Source organism: Electrona antarctica (assembly GCF_951216825.1).
Source record: "Electrona antarctica genome assembly, chromosome: 12".
Taxonomy (NCBI): Eukaryota; Metazoa; Chordata; class Actinopteri; order Myctophiformes; family Myctophidae; genus Electrona; species Electrona antarctica.
The window spans coordinates 18,261,992-18,289,341 of NC_136793.1; the positions used below are offsets into that span (position 1 = coordinate 18,261,992).

General features: G+C 41.3%; 1 protein-coding gene across 1 annotated transcript; it reads right to left on the minus strand.

Annotated features, from left to right (window-relative positions):
* Positions 1 to 27,182, minus strand: golph3a (golgi phosphoprotein 3a). Its single transcript, XM_079516474.1, has 4 exons — positions 26,636 to 27,182; positions 18,593 to 18,724; positions 5,758 to 5,872; positions 1 to 4,304 (listed from the first exon to the last, which is right to left on the minus strand). Exons 1-4 carry the CDS (start codon positions 26,861 to 26,863, stop codon positions 3,880 to 3,882), a joined length of 900 nt encoding a protein of 299 aa, XP_079372600.1. The 5' UTR covers positions 26,864 to 27,182; the 3' UTR covers positions 1 to 3,879.
* Positions 27,183 to 27,350: the final 168 nt, after the last annotated feature.

The following is a 27,350-nucleotide window of genomic DNA, read 5'->3' on the forward strand; positions in this document are numbered from 1 at the left end:
TTAGGCACTTCCAAGCTCTTTGTTTATTTTTTTTTATGGTAAAAGAAAATACACAGATTAGAGGTCCCTTTAATTATGAAGATGACAGGTACATTATCTACCATACTCTCCTACTCAACCAGGTGATGCGTCAGACATGTAAACATTCTAGATCACCACTTTTCCCCCAGAATCAGTTGACAGACTCCCAAGTCCTTGCTACATACGTTACGTGAATGCAGCTATACACTAAAAAAAGCCTTTTACAATATACATGGATTTAAAAAACAAAACAAAGGAGAAAAACAAAATAACATAACAAAACAAATGGATAAAAAAAAAAAGGAGAAACAAAAGAACGTAACAAAACTAATGTTACAAATTAACATTTAAGCATCTGAGGAAAAAAAATAAAATTTGTAAAAATCATGCAATATGAAATTAAGAGCAAGATATGATTGGTCAAAAAAGGCTTTCTCGACAGTTCGTATTGGAACACAAACTGTGAACTGCTTGAAAGAGATACTGAGAGCAGAACAGAACAGAGAAATGGCTCTTTTCCACTACAGTGTAAGTGTAACCCAGAACCTTCTGTGATCTGAAACGTTCCAGAACCTGCAATGTCTTTTTGTTGTTTAAGTTTCCATCATAACCAGGTCACGAGAACCATATGATCTGAAACCGAGCTGTAACGCATATCGTAACAGATCCAGAAGAAACTGTGAAATACGTTTCATGGCGTGGTTCACTTAGCTCTTGTAGTGGAAAAGAGGAGAAAGAGACTTGGAAAAGCCGACTTTTAACAGGCAGAGCGAACGGCCACAGTTTGAGTGGACAGCTCTAAAGCAAACATGTGAACTCAGCCACATTTGTGTTCAGGATACCTAGCTAACCAAGACCGAGCAGGGGGGGGTTGGGGGTAACTATATACATTAAGAACTGGAATGTGACCCCATCCTTTGATTGTTTTATTCAGACATTGGAGTGCACACAAACAAAACGTCGGATAATGCATCTTGAATATAAAAAAAAAAGGTTTACAAAAATAAAACCAGTTCCCAACTTCTATAGAGCGTCGGCGACTGAATGCCGAGTTGAGGCCACCCTTGTGCATTTAACCACTTAAAGCCTATATATATGGTTGACCGGAGTCCCCCAGGGCTCTATACTAGGGTCTTCAGTTTTCCGTTATTGTGGGGAAAGGTTTAGCCACGTTGTGAGCTGCTGTCAATCTGCTATGTTTTGCGATAGCTTTCTCCACAATACGGATGCTGGGGTTTAACTGGTTAAAGACGAGCTTGTTTAACGAGTGCAGGGTTTTAATTGTTACTGAATTTTCTGAGGGACACACACAACTGGACACGGACAAACAGCAAGATCCACATTGTTCGTAATCAATTGACTTTAGAGTAAAAACTGTGTTAAACCACCCTGGCTGCTGAGAGGGCTCTCCTGGTCAGCTCTGGGAATAGTCTCTGGACCGTGTTAAGCACAGACAGAAGTCTGCTCATGTTCGTAAACTCTAATGAAGTATCCAAGTATACTACAGTACACATATCAGCATCAGTGACTGAGCAGTGAAATGTTTCAATTTATTTATATCTGCAATTTTCTATCTTTTGTTTAAAAATAATTTTAATGGCTTATTATATATGCACATGCCATTTGAGTTGATGTTCTTGGTCTAAATAAATAAAGGCTTATAACATTGTGGATTTTGCTGTGCAACCAAGAAACCAACGTAGGCCCTTTTAGTCTGCATTCAGCCCCAAGGTGGCTTGCTCCATCCATATAAACGTCATTAACAACTTTAAGCCCTATTTCACACTTTGTCATACGGGGGTGTTGTGTGACAAAGAAAATAGCAGAACTACAAGCTCACTAAGTGACACGTTGTGAGCTTGTTGATCTGCTATTTTTGTTTATCATTTTTGCCTATAATAACATGCTTGATATAGAGCCGTTAGGTAGAAAATTGGTTCGCAAGTAAAAACCATGATGGTTTGGAAGTAAAGGAACTTAATCACAGAAGCAAGCCACACCAGTACACTGGTGAAGCTGTATGAATCCCACTGCCCGTGCCAAGGAATCTCTAATGGCCTGATGGTTATTAAAGCACAAGGATATTTTGGTAGAGGCTTGGGTTGTGCAATTACCAGTCTACAGAAACAGTCCGCACTCACAAGATTATTCTTCTTTAGGTGTATTTGGACTTGTGGAATCTGATTTTGAGAATATATACCGTTATATTCCAGTAACTTGATGTTGATGTAATCATTTGTTTTAGGAATAAATCCCGGACTGGAAACCGGATCTTAAATCTATAAGGTTTGTGCTTAAGACTGACTTTGAGAGTAGTTTCCCTATACACATGTAAGTCAATGAGGAGATTTTGTAACTATTAATTCCTAAAACTATCTCGCCAATTGGTGTAGTTCAAGCATCACAACTATTAACTAACACAACCCAAATCTCTACCTCCTTCTGTTAGAAGTATCAAACTTGGCCATGGGGCTGGATCCAGGACAAAGCTAAGGCCAACTGATAATTAATATGTCAAACAACATAGTGTCAATTACACTTGGGACGCACTTTGCCTTTACATTGTTGAAATCTACTCCGACATTGCCATTTAAAAGACTAAGGTCCCCATTACAACCTGGGAAACCTAGACTTCAATTATATTTCAACAGTGTTTCCTGTACCCATGTTCTGCATTTCCAAAACAACCGGCCTGGTCTTGCTTTGTAAACCCACATACAGTATAGAGTACAGTTAGTAAACACCATGAGACCAGTTTTCAACAAGCCCAAACACCATCGTAAGAGCAGCGAGTATAAACAAGGATAGTAAATCTCAAAACAGAAATCCTCCAAGTATGTTTGGCAGAAGAAAGCTGTATCGAGGCTCACCAGAAGAACTTGCTAGTATTTCATTCCTATATGGTTATCTATGCCCTGTCATGCCCATGAATCTGTAAGGCCTTGTAGCTCCGTGCGTCGTCTCGTTCCAAAAACACAGCCGATCTTCAAGCTCACAACAGGTCGCACTGCGACGCACTGTGACCTTGTAGATCGCCACGGGACAGCAGCACACCACTCCGCATAAATCACCCTTTACCTGTACACCAAGTTGATGATTAATATATCTTGAAGTGAGTTAGCTAGTTACCTTGAGTAGATGATAGCATACATACTGAAGAAACATTAGATGTGACAAAAAAAGAAAAAAAAGAAAAGAAAGACAATGAATCGACGTCTCAATTTCAGCGTGTCTGATATCCAAACCATTGCCCCCACCCAAATGATTCAAAAGTTTGAAGAGAAGTCCTGGTCATTTTTCCTTATAGCAAAAAAAAGTGAGGGCGCCGAAATCACACAAGAAAGAGGTGGGGGGACATGAGGGAGAAATGAGATTTATCTACAAGGAGGAGAATAGAGGAAAAATAAAAGAGAGAGAAAGAAAAGGGGGTGTTATAAGGAGCAGCCCATTCCGAAAAGCTGAGGCAAGGGGGTAAACTCAAGTTATTCAAGTCACTACCCTTAGGGCCAGCACTCGTGTCTCTCCACCTTCTCCAATATGCTGTCATACCCATCCCTGCCACCAGGGGCCGCCAATAGGCTCTGTGCATGACTGTAGCCACTGGGTCTCCACAGGTGGCACACCAGTTCACTGTTCTTGTTCATAGTTACCACAGCTTCATTTGATTGGCTTAGCAGCAGACTTGCTGCCAAGCCAATCAAACTAAGCTATGGGACACTGGACCCGGAACAGGAAATGGATATGCCACCTCATGGAAACCCGGGACTCCGGTTATGCTCAGGGCTTATCTGAACCGACAATTTCACCGTTAAACCGATGTTCCGGTTAAGTTGGCGCACGGGGAGGGGGCGTGCGTCTTCATTTGGTGAAGGCAGCGACCACGGCCCAGAGCAGCTCGTTGGTGTTGGGCTTGGTGCTCTCGCCCTCGGGCTCCAGGTCGAGGAGCTGCCGCACTCGCTTCATGGCCAGGTCGTACTGCTCGTCGAGGAGCGGCGCGAACGCGTTCTCCAGCACGTCCGACGAGTGCGCCAGGAAGATGAGCGCCAGCAGCCTCTTGTCCATGCGGTGCGGGTCGTTCACCCACTTGTCCAGCACGGCCTCCTGGACCTTCTTGATGAGCCGCTGCTTGATGGTGTTGTTGGTCAGCGGGTGCGTGGTCATGTCGAACAGCAGGAAGTTCTGCTTCTCCGTGGTCAGAACGCCCTTCTCCACCAGGTTCTTGGCCAGTCGCTCGCGCACGTTCCTCAGCTGGTAGTGGAGCTTCAGCGGGTTCCATGTCTCCCCTGTGGAACACAGGCACACATTTAGACACATTTAGACACGAGGCCGATTCTAAAGAAAACACATTTCTGAAAAACTGTGTGTCAGTGGTGCTCAATTTTCTTTCATGTCAAGGACCCCCAGAATTATCTGAATTTGGCCATGGACCCCCATCTGAAAATATGTTGTTCCAGGGACCACCCAGAAGCAAAGATTTGAGTTAAAAACATTCGCTCTGAAATAATATATATATATTCAAAGATTTGCACCACATTTAAGATTTTTCAAAAAATCTACAAGCTCGTAGCGCGGCACTGGGTGCTGCGCTATAAGCTTGTAGATCTGCTATTTTTCAATAGCTAAAGTATAACATAATGCTTAAAAAACGAAAGGGGTTCCCGTCCAGACATGTCACAGACGTGGCTAGTGCACTGGTCCCCAAACAGTGGGTCAGAACTAATTTGTCGGTCACAGGCCAATTTGTATGGGTCACGAGTCGACTCAAGTAAAATCCCATTTTCTTTTCCTACATTTAGCGACACGTCGGAGATCTGCTATTTTCACTAGTTTGGGTCCCTGGCAAACGTCTAATTTCTCTTTTTTTTTCACAGGGTCACAGTTTAGGAACCACTGGGCTAGTGTGAGAGTAGAAGTCTGATGATAAATCAGTTTGCTGAAATGTAAATGGTCTTGTTACTTTATGTGAAAAGAGCAAAGTGTAACAGTGTTATTAAATTTAAAAGAGTAATTACTGTTAACCACAAAAAGTACTGTCGTTACAGCAGTGACACATTAGAGTGTTATCGGTCTATATTAACCAGATGAAGCTCCAACATCCCTTTCCTCAACATGGCATAATATTTAGTGAAAATCTATAAACTCACAAAACCTTTGTGATGTTGTAGATCTGCTGCTTTCGCCAAAGCATTTTGGTGTAGAAAAGGGCAAAAAGGGCTTAGGGTTATTTTGGCCAAAGAATAGGGTTCTGTCCATGTGGTTAAAGGTGGTGTAACTGATGTTCTTTAGTTAAAATAAGTGTTAAATAGCGTTAGTTCAGTAACAGGGACCTTCCTGCCTCTCCAACTCTTTAGTAAACCGGAAATATATTTTCAGGTCGGGATACCAATTTTATCCAATCCGGAGCGACACGTCAGGATAAAGGATAGACAATTGAAATTAGAAGTGATTAGATTAGAAGTGAATTAGAAGTGAAGAAATGAGCAGACAAAATGGGAACTTAAAATTATAGCTGCATTTTGGGTTTGCAGTTCCGAATGGATGAAATTGGGTGTCCCACCGACGCCGTGAAATAAAATTTCCTGGACAAACATGGAGATCTGTTACTGAACAAATACTATAAAGCACATATTTACCTGTATATCACAATATAGAGCATTAACCTTTTAACAATTAACTTTATAATCTTTTATAATCAAAAACATATCACTACCTTTAATATAAAATGCTTGCACTCACCACTGAGGAGTTCTATCCAGCTCTGCACCGTCTCCGGTGGCTGGGTCTCTTTGACGTGTTTCAGGGCTTCGTCCAGGAGCACGTCCCCCGTTGGAGCGTCTGACTTACAGATCACCTGCAACAGCACGGATAACGTTTACACCTGGAACACCTTGGCTTGTCCTCGTTAGACCTTTCAATCCGGTAGCTGTTGCCAATACATATACATTACACACATACACATACATTTGTTTAAAATGAAAAAGGTAATTCAAATCTCACTCCCACTCAAAATTACTCTTTTTGTAGCTCGGAGTCGTAGGGGTAGGCAACCTTAGGCACCGGTGCCAACATTGGCACCAAGGATGGTGATCACTGGCACACTGGCATAAGTGTGAGAGAGAGCATTTTTGGTAAACTATTTAAAAAAAAACGTAGTCAAATAAATAAAATCCTTCATATTTGATATTTGTATGTAAATTACATCCTGTACACAATTCTACATTCATTATTTGGAGGGAGTCTGAGAGATAGTTATTGCTTTGAGTCTAATGATCATTATAATATATATATCAGACATTACATTACATTACATTACATTACAGTCATTTAGCAGACGCTTTTATCCAAAGCGACTTACAATAAGTGTATTCAGACATTCAGACATTTAAAAGGTTATATTCGTGGACAATCAAAATTACAGTATGTGCATTTTGTATGTGGTGTCATTACAATTAACGTTGACAATTGACATGGCACACTGCCGATCTAGAAAATGAAAACATGGCACTTTGTTTCAAAAAGGTTGCAGTCCCCTGGGCTACAGTACTGAATGTAGCGGAGATTCTCACAGCTTTAACAGCGGTTTGAGAGCAATCATGTTTTCTGTCTAACCCCCTTATGGCTATTGACGTAATGAATCACGCACACGATCACGCACGCGCGCGGTCTTTATGTGCATCGCTGCGTAAAATGCGATGTTTCGGGCTTGATTAGAGCTTAATTTGACTTAGTTATTAAAATCAACGATGATCGCTTAGCATCCCGGACATCCGATAGTGCTGCACACGCCAAAGCTACTACCGGATGTTATTGTTCCTTAAACCGGAAGTGACATCGCCAGATTCGCTCTATTTGGTCAAAATCGGCATAATGGTGACGTTACCGCCACCATCAGGACTGGGTATAATACTATAGGATTGCCGTGTGAGAATGAGATGTAGTGTGTATATCACGGATTTTTCTATTGGCATTAAAATGACGAATTAAACATATGAATAGTGCAGGCAGAAGGCACAATCCACTGTTAATTAGGCTGGCCATAAGCCAGTTAAGAGACGAACCATTAAAAACAACCTGTACCTGCATGGATATTACTACAGCTTTAGTTTCTGCAAATCCTCGCCATGCATTTGCAAGCTTGATGACGCAGCAACGTGTCCCCCGATCTCACAAGATCCACCAGCACAGTTAGCACTTGATTCTTAATTTTTGCTGTCAAGTCTGTAAACTCTGTATATTAAAACTTTACAGTTTATAATATTCAGCAATCAATCTTTGCGATTTGAAATGCGAGTTCACTCACGCTTATAACTCAGGCTTTAAATGGACATTTCACTGCTGGACGAAACTCCAGTCACTCAATGTTAATAGTATTTGTAGTAGATAACAGTAGCACAATTAGAAATGTGCACTCTATGGCCTGAAAAATAATGTCTAGGGTTTGACTGGATTGCTAATTTGCTGGATTACTACAATGACCATAATGCTTTGGTGCACTACCCCACCACCGACACACACACACACACACACACACACACACACACACACACACACACACACACACACACACACACACACACACACACACACACACACACACACACACACACACACACACACACACACACACACACACACACACACATACTGGTTTTTGTGGTTTGTGGGGACCAACATTTTTTTCATCCCTCGTGGGGACCACCCTTTCTAAAGGTTATACAGCTATGAAAAAAATCAGGTATAACAACTATGGCTTTGTAAGCTTATACACGACTTTAAATATCAGAATTGATGAAGTAATTGCTGGACCATGCCATATGGGGACTTGTGAAAAATCTGGTTAACATGGTTGATGGGGACCTCATTTGAATATCATTTAAATAATTCACACAAGGTCCGCTCTAATGTGATTAATGGGGACCTTGCAACAAGTGTAATTACTAACTAGTAAAACGCCCTTAATGACTTAATACTAGTATTAAAATGTTATTGCCTTCTTTCATGTCCAATGAATTTGTAATTAAGTTATTAAGGTAACATACCATATGAATCCATTTGGGAAAATAATAATAATAATAATAATAATAATAATTCAAAACCATAACCAATTCAAAAATAGCTAAAACATAATTCAGTTTTCCAATTAAAAAATAGCCAACCTACAAGCTCAAAACGCATCAAAGCACAACACATTTTGAGCTTGTAGACTGCTATTTTTGCTATTTTTGACAGTATATGCATTGTGACCCCCTGGAGTGACTGAAAATATAGTGGCCCTCTCCATCATCAAAGTTGCCCAACCCTGACATAGATAATGCACAATGTTGACATAAATAAATGACACATAAATTGTAGAACAACAATTTTAATTGTACAAGCGAACAAATTGGTACTAATATCCTGACTACGCCACCTCCCGCTTGTTGAGGGGGCAGGAGGAACCCCTAGAGTGTAAACTTTGACCAACTTCCCCTTTAACAGGAACAATGTACGAGAGGCATTTGTGGAAAATGTAACAACTTTATTTATATATAACTACACAGTATATATTAAAAGGTTAGGGCAATACATCAGTGAGGCAGATAAGATAATAAAGTGAAAAGTATATAATTAGCTCAAATACATTTGGGGAAAGAAAGGGGACAGGCCTAGCACGGAAAACAACTTGTGCAATACAACAATAAAATCAATACAAAACATGCAGTGCAGGGGGTTAACAAATACACACCAATAAAACCCAAACCAATAAAAGACAGTCATACTAAATAGTAGATAGATAGTAGGTATTTAGAACACACTTTCAGTTCTGTGATATATGGGGACATTTAACACACTTTAAGCTAATGTGCATCACGGGGCCATATAAAAACACACACACAAACAAACAAACACACATCTTAAAACATGCATCTTGGGGACTCCGTGCTAAATGTGCATCATGGGGACGTCTTCTGAAGTTTCAATTATTTTGCCTTCAAGCTTGCATAAATACACACACACATCTTAAAACATGCATATTGGGTACCCCGTGCTAATGTGCATCATGGGGACGTCTTCTGATGTTTCAATTATTCTGCCTATTATGTGATCTACAATATTTAGACTTTTAATGCCCTTTACATTAGGCTAATGTGCGTCACGGGGACATACATGCTGTTAGAGTTCTCAACGGGCCTGACAATAAAGCCTGGACCCGAACTGGTCCAACCCAAGGCTTGGCCCGGCCCGAAACATTACCATAATGTTAAGTCTGATAAGCCCCAGTAAAGGAAAAAACACCACCAGTTGGCTGCGGCTATGTTGTTAAATTTACATCATTATACCGAGTGAGTGTGTGAGAGAACGGACAGTCATACTAGACATTAGGACATTACACAACATCCTTGTAAGGTGTGCTCTCCCCATTTACCTTTTCAATGGAAGTGGATGTCTTGGCAACTGCTGGAGCCATGTGTGTCTGTTGGGGAGTCTCCAACCCCTGTTGCAGGCATGTCATTCAACATCTGTTTAGAATAAGATTCATTGAATATTTAAAAGAGTTAGGCATGTGAAAGTAGTGCACTTGACTATCAATGTTGAATGCACTTATTGGAAGTTGCTTTGGATAAAAGCGAGTTCGAAATAACTCATGTAAGATAATGTTAGTAGTATTACAACATCCTGATGTAGTCCAATATACCATTTTGTTACATAGTAGGTATTTAGAACACACTTTCAGTTCTGTGATATATGGGGACATTTAACACACTTTAAGCTAATGTGCATCACGGGGACATATAAATACACACACACAAACAAACACACACATATCTTAAAACATGCATCTTGGGGACTCCGTGCTAAATGTGCATCATGGGGACGTCTTCTGAAGTTTCAATTATTTTGCCTTCAAGCTTGCATAAATACACACACACATCTTAAAACATGCATATTGGGTACCCCGTGCTAATGTGCATCATGGGGACGTCTTCTGATGTTTCAATTATTCTGCCTATTATGTGATCTACAATATTTAGACTTTTAATGCCCTTTACATTAGGCTAATGTGCGTCACGGGGACATACATGCTGTTAGAGTTCTCAACGGGCCTGACAATAAAGCCTGGACCCGAACTGGTCCAACCCAAGGCTTGGCCCGGCCCGAAACATTACCATAATGTTAAGTCTGATAAGCCCCAGTAAAGGAAAAACCACCACCAGTTGGCTGCGGCTATGTTGTTAAATTTACATCATTATACCGAGTGAGTGTGTGAGAGAACGGACAGTCATACTAGACATTAGGACATTACACAACATCCTTGTAAGGTGTGCTCTCCCCATTTACCTTTTCAATGGAAGTGGATGTCTTGGCAACTGCTGGAGCCATGTGTGTCTGTTGGGGAGTCTCCAACCCCTGTTGCAGGCATGTCATTCAACATCTGTTTAGAATAAGATTCATTGAATATTTAAAAGAGTTAGGCATGTGAAAGTAGTGCACTTGACTATCAATGTTGAATGCACTTATTGGAAGTTGCTTTGGATAAAAGCGAGTTCGAAATAACTCATGTAAGATAATGTTAGTAGTATTACAACATCCTGATGTAGTCCAATATACCATTTTGTTACATAGTAGGTATTTAGAACACACTTTCAGTTCTGTGATATATGGGGACATTTAACACACTTTAAGCTAATGTGCATCACGGGGACATATAAATACACACACACAAACAAACACACACATATCTTAAAACATGCATCTTGGGGACTCCGTGCTAAATGTGCATCATGGGGACGTCTTCTGAAGTTTCAATTATTTTGCCTTCAAGCTTGCATAAATACACACACACATCTTAAAACATGCATATTGGGTACCCCGTGCTAATGTGCATCATGGGGACGTCTTCTGATGTTTCAATTATTCTGCCTATTATGTGATCTACAATATTTAGACTTTTAATGCCCTTTACATTAGGCTAATGTGCGTCACGGGGACATACATGCTGTTAGAGTTCTCAACGGGCCTGACAATAAAGCCTGGACCCGAACTGGTCCAACCCAAGGCTTGGCCCGGCCCGAAACATTACCATAATGTTAAGTCTGATAAGCCCCAGTAAAGGAAAAACCACCACCAGTTGGCTGCGGCTATGTTGTTAAATTTACATCATTATACCGAGTGAGTGTGTGAGAGAACGGACAGTCATACTAGACATTAGGACATTACACAACATCCTTGTAAGGTGTGCTCTCCCCATTTACCTTTTCAATGGAAGTGGATGTTTTTTCAACTGCTGGAGCCATGTGTGTCTGTGGGGGAGTCTCCACCCCCTGTTGCAGGCATGCCATTCAACATCTGTTTAGAATAAGATTCATTGAATATTTAAAAGAGTTAGGCATGTGCAAGTAGTGCACTTGACTATCAATGTTGAATGCACTTATTGGAAGTTGCTTTGGATAAAAGAGAGTTCGAAATAACTCATGTAAGATAATGTTACTAGTATTACAACATCCTGATGTAGTCCAATATACCATTTTGTTACATAGTAGGTATTTAGAACACACTTTCAGTTCTGTGATATATGGGGACATTTAACACACTTTAAGCTAATGTGCATCACGGGGACATATAAATACACACACACAAACAAACACACACATATCTTAAAACATGCATCTTGGGGACTCCGTGCTAAATGTGCATCATGGGGACGTCTTCTGAAGTTTCAATTATTTTGCCTTCAAGCTTGCATAAATACACACACACATCTTAAAACATGCATATTGGGTACCCCGTGCTAATGTGCATCATGGGGTCGTCTTCTGATGTTTCAATTATTCTGCCTATTATGTGATCTACAATATTTAGACTTTGAATGCCCTTTACATTAGGCTAATGTGTGTCACGGGGACATACATGCTGTTAGAGTTCTCAACGGGCCTGACAATAAAGCCTGGACCCGAACTGGTCCAACCCAAGGCTTGGCCCGGCCCGAAACATTACCATAATGTTAAGTCTGATAAGCCCCAGTAAAGGAAAAAACACCACCAGTTGGCTGCGGCTATGTTGTTAAATTTACATCATTATACCGAGTGAGTGTGTGAGAGAACGGACAGTCATACTAGACATTAGGACATTACACAACATCCTTGTAAGGTGTGCTCTCCCCATTTACCTTTTCAATGGAAGTGGATGTCTTGGCAACTGCTGGAGCCATGTGTGTCTGTGGGGGAGTCTCCCACCCCCTGTTGCAGGCATGCCATTCAACATCTGTTTAGAATAAGATTCATTGAATATTTAAAAGAGTTAGGCATGTGAAAGTAGTGCACTTGACTATCAATGTTGAATGCACTTATTGGAAGTTGCTTTGGATAAAAGCGAGTTCGAAATAACTCATGTAAGATAATGTTAGTAGTATTACAACATCCTGATGTAGTCCAATATACCATTTTGTTACATAGTAGGTATTTAGAACACACTTTCAGTTCTGTGATATATGGGGACATTTAACACACTTTAAGCTAATGTGCATCACGGGGACATATAAATACACACACACAAACAAACACACACATATCTTAAAACATGCATCTTGGGGACTCCGTGCTAAATGTGCATCATGGGGACGTCTTCTGAAGTTTCAATTATTTTGCCTTCAAGCTTGCATAAATACACACACACATCTTAAAACATGCATATTGGGTACCCCGTGCTAATGTGCATCATGGGGACGTCTTCTGATGTTTCAATTATTCTGCCTATTATGTGATCTACAATATTTAGACTTTTAATGCCCTTTACATTAGGCTAATGTGCGTCACGGGGACATACATGCTGTTAGAGTTCTCAACGGGCCTGACAATAAAGCCTGGACCCGAACTGGTCCAACCCAAGGCTTGGCCCGGCCCGAAACATTACCATAATGTTAAGTCTGATAAGCCCCAGTAAAGGAAAAACCACCACCAGTTGGCTGCGGCTATGTTGTTAAATTTACATCATTATACCGAGTGAGTGTGTGAGAGAACGGACAGTCATACTAGACATTAGGACATTACACAACATCCTTGTAAGGTGTGCTCTCCCCATTTACCTTTTCAATGGAAGTGGATGTTTTTTCAACTGCTGGAGCCATGTGTGTCTGTGGGGGAGTCTCCACCCCCTGTTGCAGGCATGCCATTCAACATCTGTTTAGAATAAGATTCATTGAATATTTAAAAGAGTTAGGCATGTGCAAGTAGTGCACTTGACTATCAATGTTAAATGCACTTATTGGAAGTTGCTTTGGATAAAAGAGAGTTCGAAATAACTCATGTAAGATAATGTTACTAGTATTACAACATCCTGATGTAGTCCAATATACCATTTTGTTACATAGTAGGTATTTAGAACACACTTTCAGTTCTGTGATATATGGGGACATTTAACACACTTTAAGCTAATGTGCATCACGGGGACATATAAATACACACACACAAACAAACACACACATATCTTAAAACATGCATCTTGGGGACTCCGTGCTAAATGTGCATCATGGGGACGTCTTCTGAAGTTTCAATTATTTTGCCTTCAAGCTTGCATAAATACACACACACATCTTAAAACATGCATATTGGGTACCCCGTGCTAATGTGCATCATGGGGTCGTCTTCTGATGTTTCAATTATTCTGCCTATTATGTGATCTACAATATTTAGACTTTTAATGCCCTTTACATTAGGCTAATGTGCGTCACGGGGACATACATGCTGTTAGAGTTCTCAACGGGCCTGACAATAAAGCCTGGACCCGAACTGGTCCAACCCAAGGCTTGGCCCGGCCCGAAACATTACCATAATGTTAAGTCTAATAAGCCCCAGTAAAGGAAAAAACACCACCAGTTGGCTGCGGCTATGTTGTTAAATTTACATCATTATACCGAGTGAGTGTGTGAGAGAACGGACAGTCATACTAGACATTAGGACATTACACAACATCCTTGTAAGGTGTGCTCTCCCCATTTACCTTTTCAATGGAAGTGGATGTCTTGGCAACTGCTGGAGCCATGTGTGTCTGTGGGGGAGTCTCCCACCCCCTGTTGCAGGCATGCCATTCAACATCTGTTTAGAATAAGATTCATTGAATATTTAAAAGAGTTAGGCATGTGAAAGTAGTGCACTTGACTATCAATGTTGAATGCACTTATTGGAAGTTGCTTTGGATAAAAGCGAGTTCGAAATAACTCATGTAAGATAATGTTAGTAGTATTACAACATCCTGATGTAGTCCAATATACCATTTTGTTACATAGTAGGTATTTAGAACACACTTTCAGTTCTGTGATATATGGGGACATTTAACACACTTTAAGCTAATGTGCATCACGGGGACATATAAATACACACACACAAACAAACACACACATATCTTAAAACATGCATCTTGGGGACTCCGTGCTAAATGTGCATCATGGGGACGTCTTCTGAAGTTTCAATTATTTTGCCTTCAAGCTTGCATAAATACACACACACATCTTAAAACATGCATATTGGGTACCCCGTGCTAATGTGCATCATGGGGTCGTCTTCTGATGTTTCAATTATTCTGCCTATTATGTGATCTACAATATTTAGACTTTTAATGCCCTTTACATTAGGCTAATGTGCGTCACGGGGACATACATGCTGTTAGAGTTCTCAACGGGCCTGACAATAAAGCCTGGACCCGAACTGGTCCAACCCAAGGCTTGGCCCGGCCCGAAACATTACCATAATGTTAAGTCTAATAAGCCCCAGTAAAGGAAAAAACACCACCAGTTGGCTGCGGCTATGTTGTTAAATTTACATCATTATACCGAGTGAGTGTGTGAGAGAACGGACAGTCATACTAGACATTAGGACATTACACAACATCATTGTAAGGTGTGCTCTCCCCATTTACCTTTTCAATGGAAGTGGATGTCTTGGCAACTGCTGGAGCCATGTGTGTCTGTGGGGGAGTCTCCAACCCCTGTTGCAGGCATGTCATTCAACATCTGTTTAGAATAAGATTCATTGAATATTTAAAAGAGTTAGGCATGTGAAAGTAGTGCACTTGACTATCAATGTTGAATGCACTTATTGGAAGTTGCTTTGGATAAAAGCGAGTTCGAAATAACTCATGTAAGATAATGTTAGTAGTATTACAACATCCTGATGTAGTCCAATATACCATTTTGTTACATAGTAGGTATTTAGAACACACTTTCAGTTCTGTGATATATGGGGACATTTAACACACTTTAAGCTAATGTGCATCACGGGGACATATAAATACACACACACAAACAAACACACACACATCTTAAAACATGCATCTTGGGGACTCCGTGCTAAATGTGCATCATGGGGACGTCTTCTGAAGTTTCAATATTTTGCCTTCAAGCTCGCATAAATACACACACACACACACACATCCTAAAACATGCATATTGGGGACCCCGTGCTAATGTGCATCATGGGGTCGTCTTCTGATGTTTCAATTATTCTGCCTATTATGTGATCTACAATATTTAGACTTTTAATGCCCTTTACTTTAGGCTAATGTGCGTCACGGGGACATACATGCTGTTAGAGTTCTCAACGGGCCTGACAATTAAAGCCTGGACCCGAACTGGTCAAACCCAAGGCTTAGCCCGGCCCGAAACATTACTATAATGTTAAGTCTGATAAGCCCCAGTAATGGAAAAAACACCACCAGTTGGCTGCAGATATGTTGTTAAATTGAAATAATTATACCGAGTGAGTGTGTGAGAGAACGGACAGTCATACTAAATAGTAGATAGATTGTAGGTATTTAGAACACACTTTCAGTTTTGTGATATATGGGGACATTTAACACACTTTAAGCTAATGTGCATCACGGGGACATATAAATACACACACAAACCAACACACACACACATCTTAAAACATGCATCTTGGGGACTCCGTGCTAAATGTGCATCACGGGGACGTCTTCTGAAGTTTCAATTATTTTGCCTTCAAGCTTGCATAAATACACACACACACACACATCTTAAAACATGCATATTGGGGACCCCGTGCTAATGTGCATCATGGGGTCGTCTTCTGATGTTTCAATTATTCTGCCTATTATGTGATCTACAATATTTAGACTTTTAATGCCCTTTACTTTAGGCTAATGTGCGTCACGGGGACATACATGCTGTTAGAGTTCTCAATGGGCCTGACAATAAAGCCTGGACCCGAACTGGTCCAACCCAAGACTTGGCCCGGCCCGAAACATTACCATAATGTTAAGTCTGATAAGCCCCAGTAAAGGAAAAAACACCACCAGTTGGCTGCGGCTATGTTGTTAAATTTACATCATTATACCGAGTGAGTGTGTGAGAGAACGGACAGTCATACTAGACATTAGGACAATACACAACATCCTTGTAAGGTGTGCTCTCCCCATTTACCTTTTCAATGGAAGTGGATGTCTTGGCAACTGCTGGAGCCATGTGTGTCTGTGGGGGAGTCTCCACCCCCTTTTGCAGGCATGTCATTCAACATCTGTTTAGAATAAGATTCATTGAATATTTAAAAGAGTTAGGCATGTGAAAGTAGTGCACTTGACTATCAATGTTGAATGCACTTATTGGAAGTTGCTTTGGATAAAAGCGAGTTCGAAATAACTCATGTAAGATAATGTTACTAGTATTACAACATCCTGATGTAGTCCAATATACCATTTTGTTACATAGTAGGTATTTAGAACACACTTTCAGTTCTGTGATATATGGGGACCTTTAACACACTTTAAGCTAATGTGCATCACGGGGACATATAAATACATACACACAAACAAACACACACACACATCCTAAAACATGCATCATGGGGACATCTTCTGAAGTTTCAATATTTTGCCTTCAAGCTTGCATAAATACACACACATCTTAAAACATGCATATTGGGGACCCCGTGCTAACGTGCATCATGGGGTCGTCTTCTGATGTTTCAATTATTCTGCCTATTATGTGATCTACAATATTTAGACTTTTAATGCCCTTTACTTTAGGCTAATGTGCGTCACGGGGACATACATGCTGTTCGAGTTCTCAACGGTCCTGACAATTAAAGCCTGGACCCGAACTGGTCAAACCCAAGGCTTAGCCCGGCCCGAAACATTACCATAATGTTAAGTCTGATAAGCCCCAGTAAAGGAAAAAACACCACCAGTTGGCTGCGGCTATGTTGTTAAATTGACATAATTATACAGAGTGAGTGTGTGAGAGAACGGACAGTCATACTAAATAGTAGATAGATAGTAGGTATTTAGAACACACTTTCAGTTTTGTGATATATGGGGACATTTAACACACTTTAAGCTAATGTGCATCACGGGGACATATAAATACACACACAAACAAACACACACACACATCTTAAAACATGCATCTTGGGGACTCCGTGCTAATGTGCATCATGGGGACGTCTTCTAATGTTTCAATTATTCTGCCTATTACCATTTTCTTTAATATCACATCATTGCAGAGTCACTGGCTGCACTGCTACAGTGCTACACAGAAAGACAGCAGCTAAAGGAAGCTAATGCTACAACACTACAAACTGGACCAAACTCAACATATATACTTTATACAGTAGAAAGTCCTAACACAAAAACGAAATTGTATACCCATTCTGACTATTTTCACAGAAAATAATAGCAAAAAAAACGTTTCAGGAGCCCACATTGGATTACATTACATGAAATTACCACCAAACAACATCATCCTTATATCTGAAGCTAAAGTGAAGCTAAGTATCTTAACTTCATCACAAAATTATTTGTGTTACAAAACAGTAGTTTTAAGGTCATTACTAACCTGAAAGTACAGGAAAAGCAATCCCTCTAACTGATCTAAACTGTCTTCAGCCCATGTGAGCCATTTGAGCTAACTTAGCTAACTGAGCTAGCTTAATAATCAGAGCTAATTCACAAAATGTTATGAGCTAACTTAGCTAACTGAGCTATCTTAATAATCAGAGCTAATTCACAAAATGTTATGGTCAAATACTGGTTATAGTGATCTTTCAAATATCTGTGGTTGAGCACTGTTTTTATTAATTGTTCATTCAGAAAAAAATAGCTTACCTTGTGTTTTGCTTTTGCTTCCATCTTCACTGCCTTGTTCTGGAATCTCCTGTTCTGTTAACACTCAATTTGATGGTATAATCCCTCCTTGTGGGGAACAGGGTGGGTGGGGCCACATAATGATGTGGGTGCGGCCACAAAAGTGTGTGTGAGAATGTAATGAGTGCAATAGCAGCTAAAACCCTTAGGGGGAGATACTGAGCACCACTTACACACACATGATGATCAAAAAACGTCCCTTATGGGCCAAGGCTAAAAACCTCACAGGCACATATAAAGCATCTCCTGGGTTGGTTTTTTAACGGTTTCCCTCATGGGGACTAGGTTTTTTGTCCCCATACCGTAACTGGTCCCCATGACGTGACTGTGTAAACAGATTTGTGTCCCCACAAAGATATAAAAACCAGTGCACACACACACACACACACACACACACACACACACACACCTTTTTTTTCCACTCCCTAGACGTACATACCTTTCTGGCGAGGAGGCTTTTCCTCCTCATGCCACAGGCCTCCAGCTGCAGCCGTCCTCTCAGGGCCAGCTCTATGAGCATGCAGCCACGCAAACCCGAAGAAATGCAGTCATTCCAGAAAGACGTGTAGCCCTGCGATTAAAAAACACACACAAAAGCCACACGTTTGTCCACAGGGCAGCTGAATTTCACTATGCAGTCAAGCGAGAGAAACTGGATTAACTGCGTAATTTGCCTAAACAGGTTTTGTCGCCATCTTATTTTATTCTGTCCAGTGCAACTAAACATTTTCATTGGTCGGACCAGTGCAGCGTATTCTGTAGCATGTGTGTTCGTGGCCGACCAGCTCAGTGGCCTTGTGGCTAGAGAGTCCTCCCTGAGACTGGGAGGTCGGGGTTCAATTCCCTGGCCGGATCATACCAAAGACTATACAAACAGGACTCCATGCCTCCCTCCTCAAGGGTTGGATTGGGGGTAAGTCCCTGTGACATACTAGCATCATGTACAGGGTGTGTACTTATCAAGCCGCCTTACGCTACAGAAACAGGTGAAGTTCTCCTGCCCTGTGGGCCACATGACTCAGCCAGGTTTACTCACTCTGTGTATGTGTGCGTGTAACTAAATTATTATGCTGGTGCACCTATGAAAAGGTAAAACGCACCAGGGAGGCAACAAACTAAAAAGTCTGGAGTGGTTATAGCAGTCTGGTGGATAGATATTAGGAGCAGAGCAACTGACTACACTGTTACATATGTATGAAACATCTCCCTAGGCTTTTTCAATGTTTGTGAACTGAACCATTTAACCTCGACAGCTGAGCTTGTACAAATGGAAATATAAATGAGCAAAATGAAATATTGAAACATTTAACATTTTAAGGTGGGTTACAAATTTCCTTCAATCAACTTTATTTTTGTGTGGTAGAAAGACTACTCCTACAAAGGGAATGTTTCTGGATAGATTGTTTGAAAACTCTTGAAGAATGTAACATGTCTCCTTTCTTGTGAGTGGCGCCACCGGCAACGCCTGTTACCTTAAAAGGTGTCACAGTCATACCTACTCACTTTTTACATATTTATTAAAATATATATATATTATTTGGGCATCACCATTCCCCTCATGCCACCCAGATATTTTGTTGGTTTATTGTTGCTGTAGAAAATAAATTATTATCTATTCTAACGACTGAAGCTGGTTTATGAACGGCAGTGATGCCTGATGTCCTCAGTGACTTTGTTAGCTAATAACGCGCCACTCCCAGTCTGCAGTCATCCCCCAGGCGTGATCGTGAGGTAATCAGCAGTGATGATGTGCACCTGTCCTGCACATTGTTGAAAAGAAACTGACACACTCAACTCCTCAAACTGATGAAGGCTGGATAGCCGAAACATCTGTCTTTCAGTTATTATGTAACCAATGTAGGTTTTTCTTTTTAATCGACTCTTGCCACTGTGTGCGATCCAGTACCCTTTAACTCTTTAACTATCCATCCATCTTATAGACCAATTACTTGTTTACAAACATTGGGACTGGGCGCACGGGTGACTGTTTCATGTAATCAATTCCCAACAGATCTCCAAACCTGTTGTTTTGGGGAGTGCTGGTTTCAGTCCATTCAACCTCCTCTTGTGAGTTGACTAGTGAGGTGCACCCTAGGAGACATTTATACTTCAAAGCCCAACAGTATTGCGCACAGAGAACAGCTGATATACAAGCTCACATCGCATCGCAGATGCGACTGTTGTGAGCGTAGAGGTCTGCGTGCGCGACACCATCGCGGGACGAAGCATAAATTATACTTGATGGACTGCAGGTGCGCGTGCAGCCGTGCACAAACAGGCTCTGCTGCTGTGATCATGAGCGCACCTCCCGTTCTTATGACAGCGACTGGAGGTGTGGTTTTGAGGACAACTGTTTTGAATTGCTATTATTGTTCAAACACAACAGAAACCAAGGATTATATATTTCAAGGGCGAGAGATCACAATAGAAATCCTAATCATTCTTCCTCCACACTGGGAGAAAAACAGCATCTGAAAGTTTGATGGGGCATTTTTTACACGTGAGTGCAGTTAGAACTTTTCCATTGCATCTTATGAGAGGTGTTGTTCTTCTGCAGCCCTTATGCATGCTGTTTCTTATCAGTGTGACGTCGTCTGATAAGGCGTCTATACCACCACTTATTCAGAGTTGAGTCGCAGGGGTTATCCTTAACCACTGGGAACCACTGATCTGGACTACTTATGACATTGTCAGTGGAATTATGTTGCTAAGGAACAGCTTGGGTTCCATTTATTTCCCGTCTGCTACTGATAGTCACAGACACTGCCAACAGGAAATAAACGGAACCATTGGTTCAGTTTATTTCCAACGTTCATGTTTTCAAGTGAGAAAACATCAATGATTTTATAAAATGTTTTAGTCATGGATAGTGTTTTGTACCATGTAAAGCAACACTTACTACCTAAACACGAGATTTCTCGTGTTTAGGTAGTAAACCCACCTGTGCCAATGACGGGATTCTCGTCATTCTTTGATTTCTATTTAGCGGAAGATCCGTAATGGCCGATAACTACTTCCAGTTCACCAGGGTGAATTTGTGGTATAAGGAAGCAGGATAGAAATTGAACTTTTTACAGCAACTCTTTTACAAAGTCCTAGCATATTGTAAATGGAATGGAATTATCACACATCATTCTTTTAAGTCTTAACCATTATCATCAACTTTTATTAATATACCACCTATATATTGCATAAAATGAAGTCAAGAAGAGTAGAGCCCAGTGTGTCACTTTTTAGTCACGGAAAAACACAAACAAAAGGTTTGTGTCAGCCTAATATAGACTTGTAGTTGTGTGAGCAGTTTGTCTGCCATGCTTATCTCTCACCTATATCTCACACAGTTGATGCACTCAAGGGAGGCTAGGCTATCCCCTTTCTGTTCGGGAACAAAGTAAACCAACAGCAATGGCGAAGGGAAAGTCCAGGCTGTCCCACTGCCGTGACTGCCACACTACGCCAGGTCACAGATAGCTGCATCCTTTAGTAAACATGATTCATTATTATTCAATTATTATTCCTTATATAAACATACACTGTTTAGCCACTCAGGAGTAGAGTGGCCGGTAGAGTGGCCGATGGGAACAACAAGGTTCCCAGTTTGATCCCGGGCTCCCCCAAAGTTAGTGTCCTTGAGCAAGACTATGAACCCTAATTGCTCCCGATGTGCAGATTGGTGCCTTGCATGGTTTCCTCTGCCATCGGTTTATGAATGTGTGTGAGAATTAGGTATGTCACGGTGTAAGAAATTCTCCACCGTTTAAACGGGGCACATCAACACCGGTAACACCGGTAATACTTTCCCCTCCTGTCCTTCCTCTTTGTTGTCTCCCTTTTGACCGATACCTGTTCATTCAAACCTGTTCATTCAAACTCTAGACGGCCCCACCTAGACGGCCCCACCTCATCAAAGCCTGTACACTCAAGACCTGCTGCCACCCTTAGATCTCCATATATGGAGCTGACATGTTCTGACATTCCATGTCAGAACATGGGATACCCACTACACACTGGAACCAAAAATCACTGCTCATCTATGACATATCTATGACACTGACTTGAGCCCCATGGCAATATTAGAAGAATAAAATAAGATATAATCATCCCACCTCAGTAATCTAGGGAAGGTGCATTTCAAGACTAAACAGTATGGTTGCTGTTGGGCAGAAACCTTGTATCTCCATATTTTCATTTACCGGTATGTTTATTTATTTCTTCATAAATTGATGCCCTACTTTGCCATACAAGAATGTCACTTTACTTTTTGATTGCTCTTTCTGGCAATCTTTTTCTTTGTTTGCTGTGCTTGCTGTGTTTTTTGTTGTTTTGAATGTAACGCCATCTATGCTGCTGCATTGCTGAAGGAAGCCAAACAAAAAGTTTTACTCTTATGTACCTGTACTGTACACGACAAGATGTAACAATAAAGTACAACCTTGACCGGCTTGAACTGTAGCAAAATTTGCCAATCTATGAGTTCACAATGTGCCACATTGCAATCGTCTACTCTATTGTTTATATTTCTGAACATTTTTAACATAAAATTTGACATAAAATGTTTCGACCCGACAGTGAGTGACGTTACAGTCAGTACACCAAATAGTGCTGCCAACGAATATTCTATATTCAAAGGAATATTTGAATATATAAAATAAAAGAATAATAGACTATAACAAATTACGGTTTGAATAATAAAAAATGCCTAGGGAGTTCTCGCGAGACTGACCGCATGTAACCTGCTTCCGCGTTATATGACTGAAACAAGAGTTTCAGACAAGCGAGCCATGTATAAATGGTAAATGGTGCATTTATATAGCGCCTTTATCCAAGGCGCTTTACATAGATTGTGCATTACATTCACCCATTCACACACACATTCATACACCGATTGCGGCGGAAGCCATGCAAGGTACCAACCAGCACATCGGGAGCAATTTGGGGTTCAGTGTCTTGCCCAAGGACACTTCGACATGTAGACAGGAGGAGCCGGGATTCGAACCGCCGACCCATGGATCATTGGACGACCTGCTCTACCTCCTGAGCCACAGTCGCCCTGTATCAGCAGCATGAATGATGGCAGCAGAGGCAGACAGTTCTTCCTCCTCGCAAGAGGAGGATCGCCCAGTGATTTTCACCCCGGGCAATCTTAGAAGCGCCGTATGGAAGCACTTTGGCTTTTGGTCAGTAAAGAGCGAAGTTTTTAAGAAAATATTGTAGCCTATTGTTCAAGTTTGTCAGGGCTCACTCAGCTCTTACTTAGAGCGAAATCAAATGAATGATTCCAACTTAATACTGCCTCCATGCCTCATTTTGATAAGGCGTTATAGGATGGCTTATTTAAGAAAAATCCTGGTCTATCACCAATGCGCACTTGTGCAAAGAGAGAGAGAGAGAGAGAGAGAGAGAGAAAGAGCTGCGCCAGCTATGCGATCTTCTATAAATGTTTACACAATTGAAAACATGTTTACAAAACATTTTTTAAGACAGGTTTGTGTTGAAAAAATATATCTACACAGTTATGTATGTGTAAATACTGTATAATGATACAAAAAATGTTTTGAATGGTTCGAACCCACGTGGATATTTAAAAGGAACATTCGACTGTCATTTTTGGCCAATTCTTACAGCACCAACACCAATGTATGGTCAATGGTGCATTTATATAGCTTATTTATCCAAGGTGCTTTACAATGATTGTGCATAACATTCACCCATGCATGGATGGCTGAGGAAACCATGCAAGGCACCAACCTGCTTCAGTGTCTTGCTGAACCATGCAAGGCACCAACCTGCTTCAGTGTCTTGCTGAACCATGCAAGGCACCAACCTGCTTCAGTGTCTTGCTGAACCATGCAAGGCACCAACCTGCTTCAGTGTCTTGCTGAACCATGCAAGGCACCAACCTGCTTCAGTGTCTTGCTGAAAGACACGGACAGTAACTCTGGGGAGCCTTCCGGTTCCCAAGCTGCCGCTCTACCTCCTGAGCCACAGAACACAGCATCAATATAAACATACAGTTGGGTGCCACCGATATTGTCCCTTATCATTTGACCCATTTAGGCCTGACCTCAACATTTAAAAAAATCCTTCTAAATCCTTCTAAATATTTTCACGATTTTTCAAAAATAGCAGACCTACAAGCTCGTAGCGCGCCACTCGGTGGCGCGCTATGAGCTTGTAGATCTGCTATTTTTCAATAGCTAAATTATAACAATGTTTAAAACACCAAAAGGGGTTCCCGCCCAAAATGGGTTAACTGTCCTTTTGTGCAGATCACGCAAACCTCAGCAAAAAGAAAAGGACAATATCGATGGCCTCCAACTGTACGTATTGATGCTGTGTTCTTATAGTGTGGCATAGCAAGAGGCTAGCTGTCTATGTCTGTGTGTCCAGACTCAATCTCGCAAACCCAGGGTTCATGAAGGTATTTCTGTACACAGACAAACGTGTCCGTGGCTAGACCTGGCCTGGTCCGAGGCATAATTTTTAGATTTTGTTTTTACACACCATAATAATGTTCTTATTTTGATCATAAGACCCAGTTACTGAATGTCAGTTTTTTTTCAGAATATGTATGACACTGATTAACTATGATTGATGATGGTTCTCAAAGGTTGTATTTTCAAGGACTCCCGTAAAGCAAATTGTACACTCTCAGAGTTATATGCCTGTAATGGTTATTTCTGGCTAGTGTTTGTCAACAAAATATCGATGGCAAAATGTCGATTTTGAGAAAAATATCCACCAAAAGGCAGCATGGCGATAACCCCTGTGCAAACCACCAATCAGCGCCAAGCCTTGTATGCAGGCTTCCAGTAGTAGGCCATAGAAGTACCTCCACTAAAGTTTTCAAATGCATTTTATACTTAAATATTTCACAATATTTCATAATAAAGTAAATGGGGCTGTAATCGTGCCAAGTCCTTGTCTAAATTTGGAGTCATGTCACAGATATGTCATAGACCACCAGATGCCACACCAGAGTGTGGGTCTAAAAGTGGGGTCTGGGGCCCCGCAGAGGTTCTTGAGGGAGTTCCAGGGGGTCTCCAGCAAAAATGAGTTAAAACAGCATCAACATCTGTTTAACTACTTAACATCATGCCTATATAGCCAATCTACAAGCTTGCAAACATCAAATCTTGAAAGAAATAAGTAAACATTGGAATATTTTCTTGTCTGGGCCTATGGGGGTCCCTGGCACCAAATATCTTCAGGTGGAGATCTGTTGGCAATTACATATTAATTTAGGGGTCCTTGGTATGAAAATGTTTGAGAATCACAGTCAGAGGTGACTGACATGATGAAGACAGATCCATATTGAAGTTGAAGCCACACAATTGATATTATCAGGGTCCTAAGAGTCATATACTTTTCTTTGCACAGCCTATCAGGTTATTTAAATATACAGTTTACACTTTATTACTTATTATTACAGCTATACTTACAATAATGAAGTTATAACCTTCATCACCTAACTTCACTTATGTTGTATTACAACTAACTTGTTTTTATTACAGTATACTTACTCATATTATGCAAACCTGTTATGTTACAAAGTGGATTCGATTGTGCAAATGTACCAACATAACAATAACATGATACAGTAAAATACTTTGTTTGGTCGTTGCTTAGGACAGTGCAGTCTTGCCCTCGCCAAAGTTTTACTGCACACTTTTGTGATGATGTGACAGATAAAAACCTCACTAGAATGTAAATACAACTTCGAGTCTTCGACCCTCCCCAATATAAGCATTTTACAGTTTTAAACACTGACTCATCACCACACTGTCTGCACTAAACGTTTACTTTGAGTTATTAACTTCGTGTTTGTTTACAGCGAATATGACAGGATTACAACCGCCAGCGAAACCTACATTCAATATTGACACACAGAGAACATGGCAAGATCATTTAGATAAGATAAAAGTGTAAAACGGAGCAGCGCCACTCAGCAAAACAGATCAGATCTATACAAACTTGTAGATCTGATCTTTCAGCTGAGCCAGCCCAGAGCCATAGAGTACTCTGAGCTGAGCCACAAGGAGGAAGTTCAGCCCTCATCTCGGGCCAACAATACTTTGGTGTTAGCCGAGCCAAGCTAAATGCTAACTTGACGTCAACAACAACCACCAACTAGAAACGCCACCAACTAGAAACGTCAACAACTAGAAACTAAAGTTGTCAAATAATCGTAGTGGAGTTGAGGTACCATATTTGCCTCAGAAGTAACAGTACAGAAAATTGGAAATATTCCAGTAAAGTAAAAGAAATACCTCAAACTTTTACTCGAGTACATGTACTTAGTTACTTTACACCACTGTCAACAACAAACACTTTAAAACACTTTCCCAACTGAGCCATTAAGCTACAAACTGTGTAATAACTGACGAGCTATGACGGAGACATTTCAACATAAAACAAACAGGACAAAATAAAAACATGGTGTTGTGTGTGTGACTGTGTGTGTGTGTGTGTGTGTGCTGACCTCCCGGTCTTTGAGCCCCAGCAGCAGCACCTCCTCCATCAGGGTGAGGCGGGTCTCCTTGCTGTCCCCCTTGTCGTCGTCCTCCAGCCCGGCCTCGTCGCCTCCGGCACGCGGCTCGTAGAAGTCCTCGTCCCCGGAGCCCCTGTCCTTGTCGGCGGCGTTACGCGAGGCCTCGGTCCGCCTCTGCACCAGGCCCGAGCTCCGCTGTGTCAACGCAGACGAAGACATGGTGGCTGGCTGGCTGGCTGGCTGCTGCTGCTAAAGCTGCTAAGCTAACACCAAAAGCCCCGACCGAACCGACGACGAGCTAAAAGGCTGATCCTACTGGAGTACACGCCGGATCCGTGATCCAGACCCCCCGGCAGAGTGCTGCTGCTTCTCCCCCCCTGGATGACAACGACTACAACATGGATGTCTTTACATTAGACGATAATAACACAGCTCTGCTGCTGCCGACTGTCTGACTGGATGTTATGTCCAATATGGCGTCCTGTGTGTGTGTGATGACGACATAGGTGGATGTGGCACTGAGAAGGATCTCAACACACTCACTCAGCACACCGAGTTCTCCAGGTGACTGTGTGTGTGTGTGTGTGTGTGTGTGCCACACGTAATAAACGATCTGTCACTGTATGACACTGTTATAACTTCTTTATGTGGTGCGTGTGTGAGAGTGTGTGTGTGTGTGTGTGTGTGAGAGCGAGAGAGAGAAACT

Coding starts and splice junctions, on each gene's coding strand:
- golph3a (XM_079516474.1), bottom strand. CDS start 26,863: ATGTCTTCGTCTGCGTTGACACAGCGGAGCTCGGGCCTGGTGCAGAGG. Junction 18,725..26,635: donor TGGGGCTCAAAGACCGGGAG/GTCAGCACACAC, acceptor TTTTAATCGCAG/GGCTACACGTCTTTCTGGAA. Junction 5,873..18,592: donor AAAGCCTCCTCGCCAGAAAG/GTATGTACGTCT, acceptor GTGCTGTTGCAG/GTGATCTGTAAGTCAGACGC.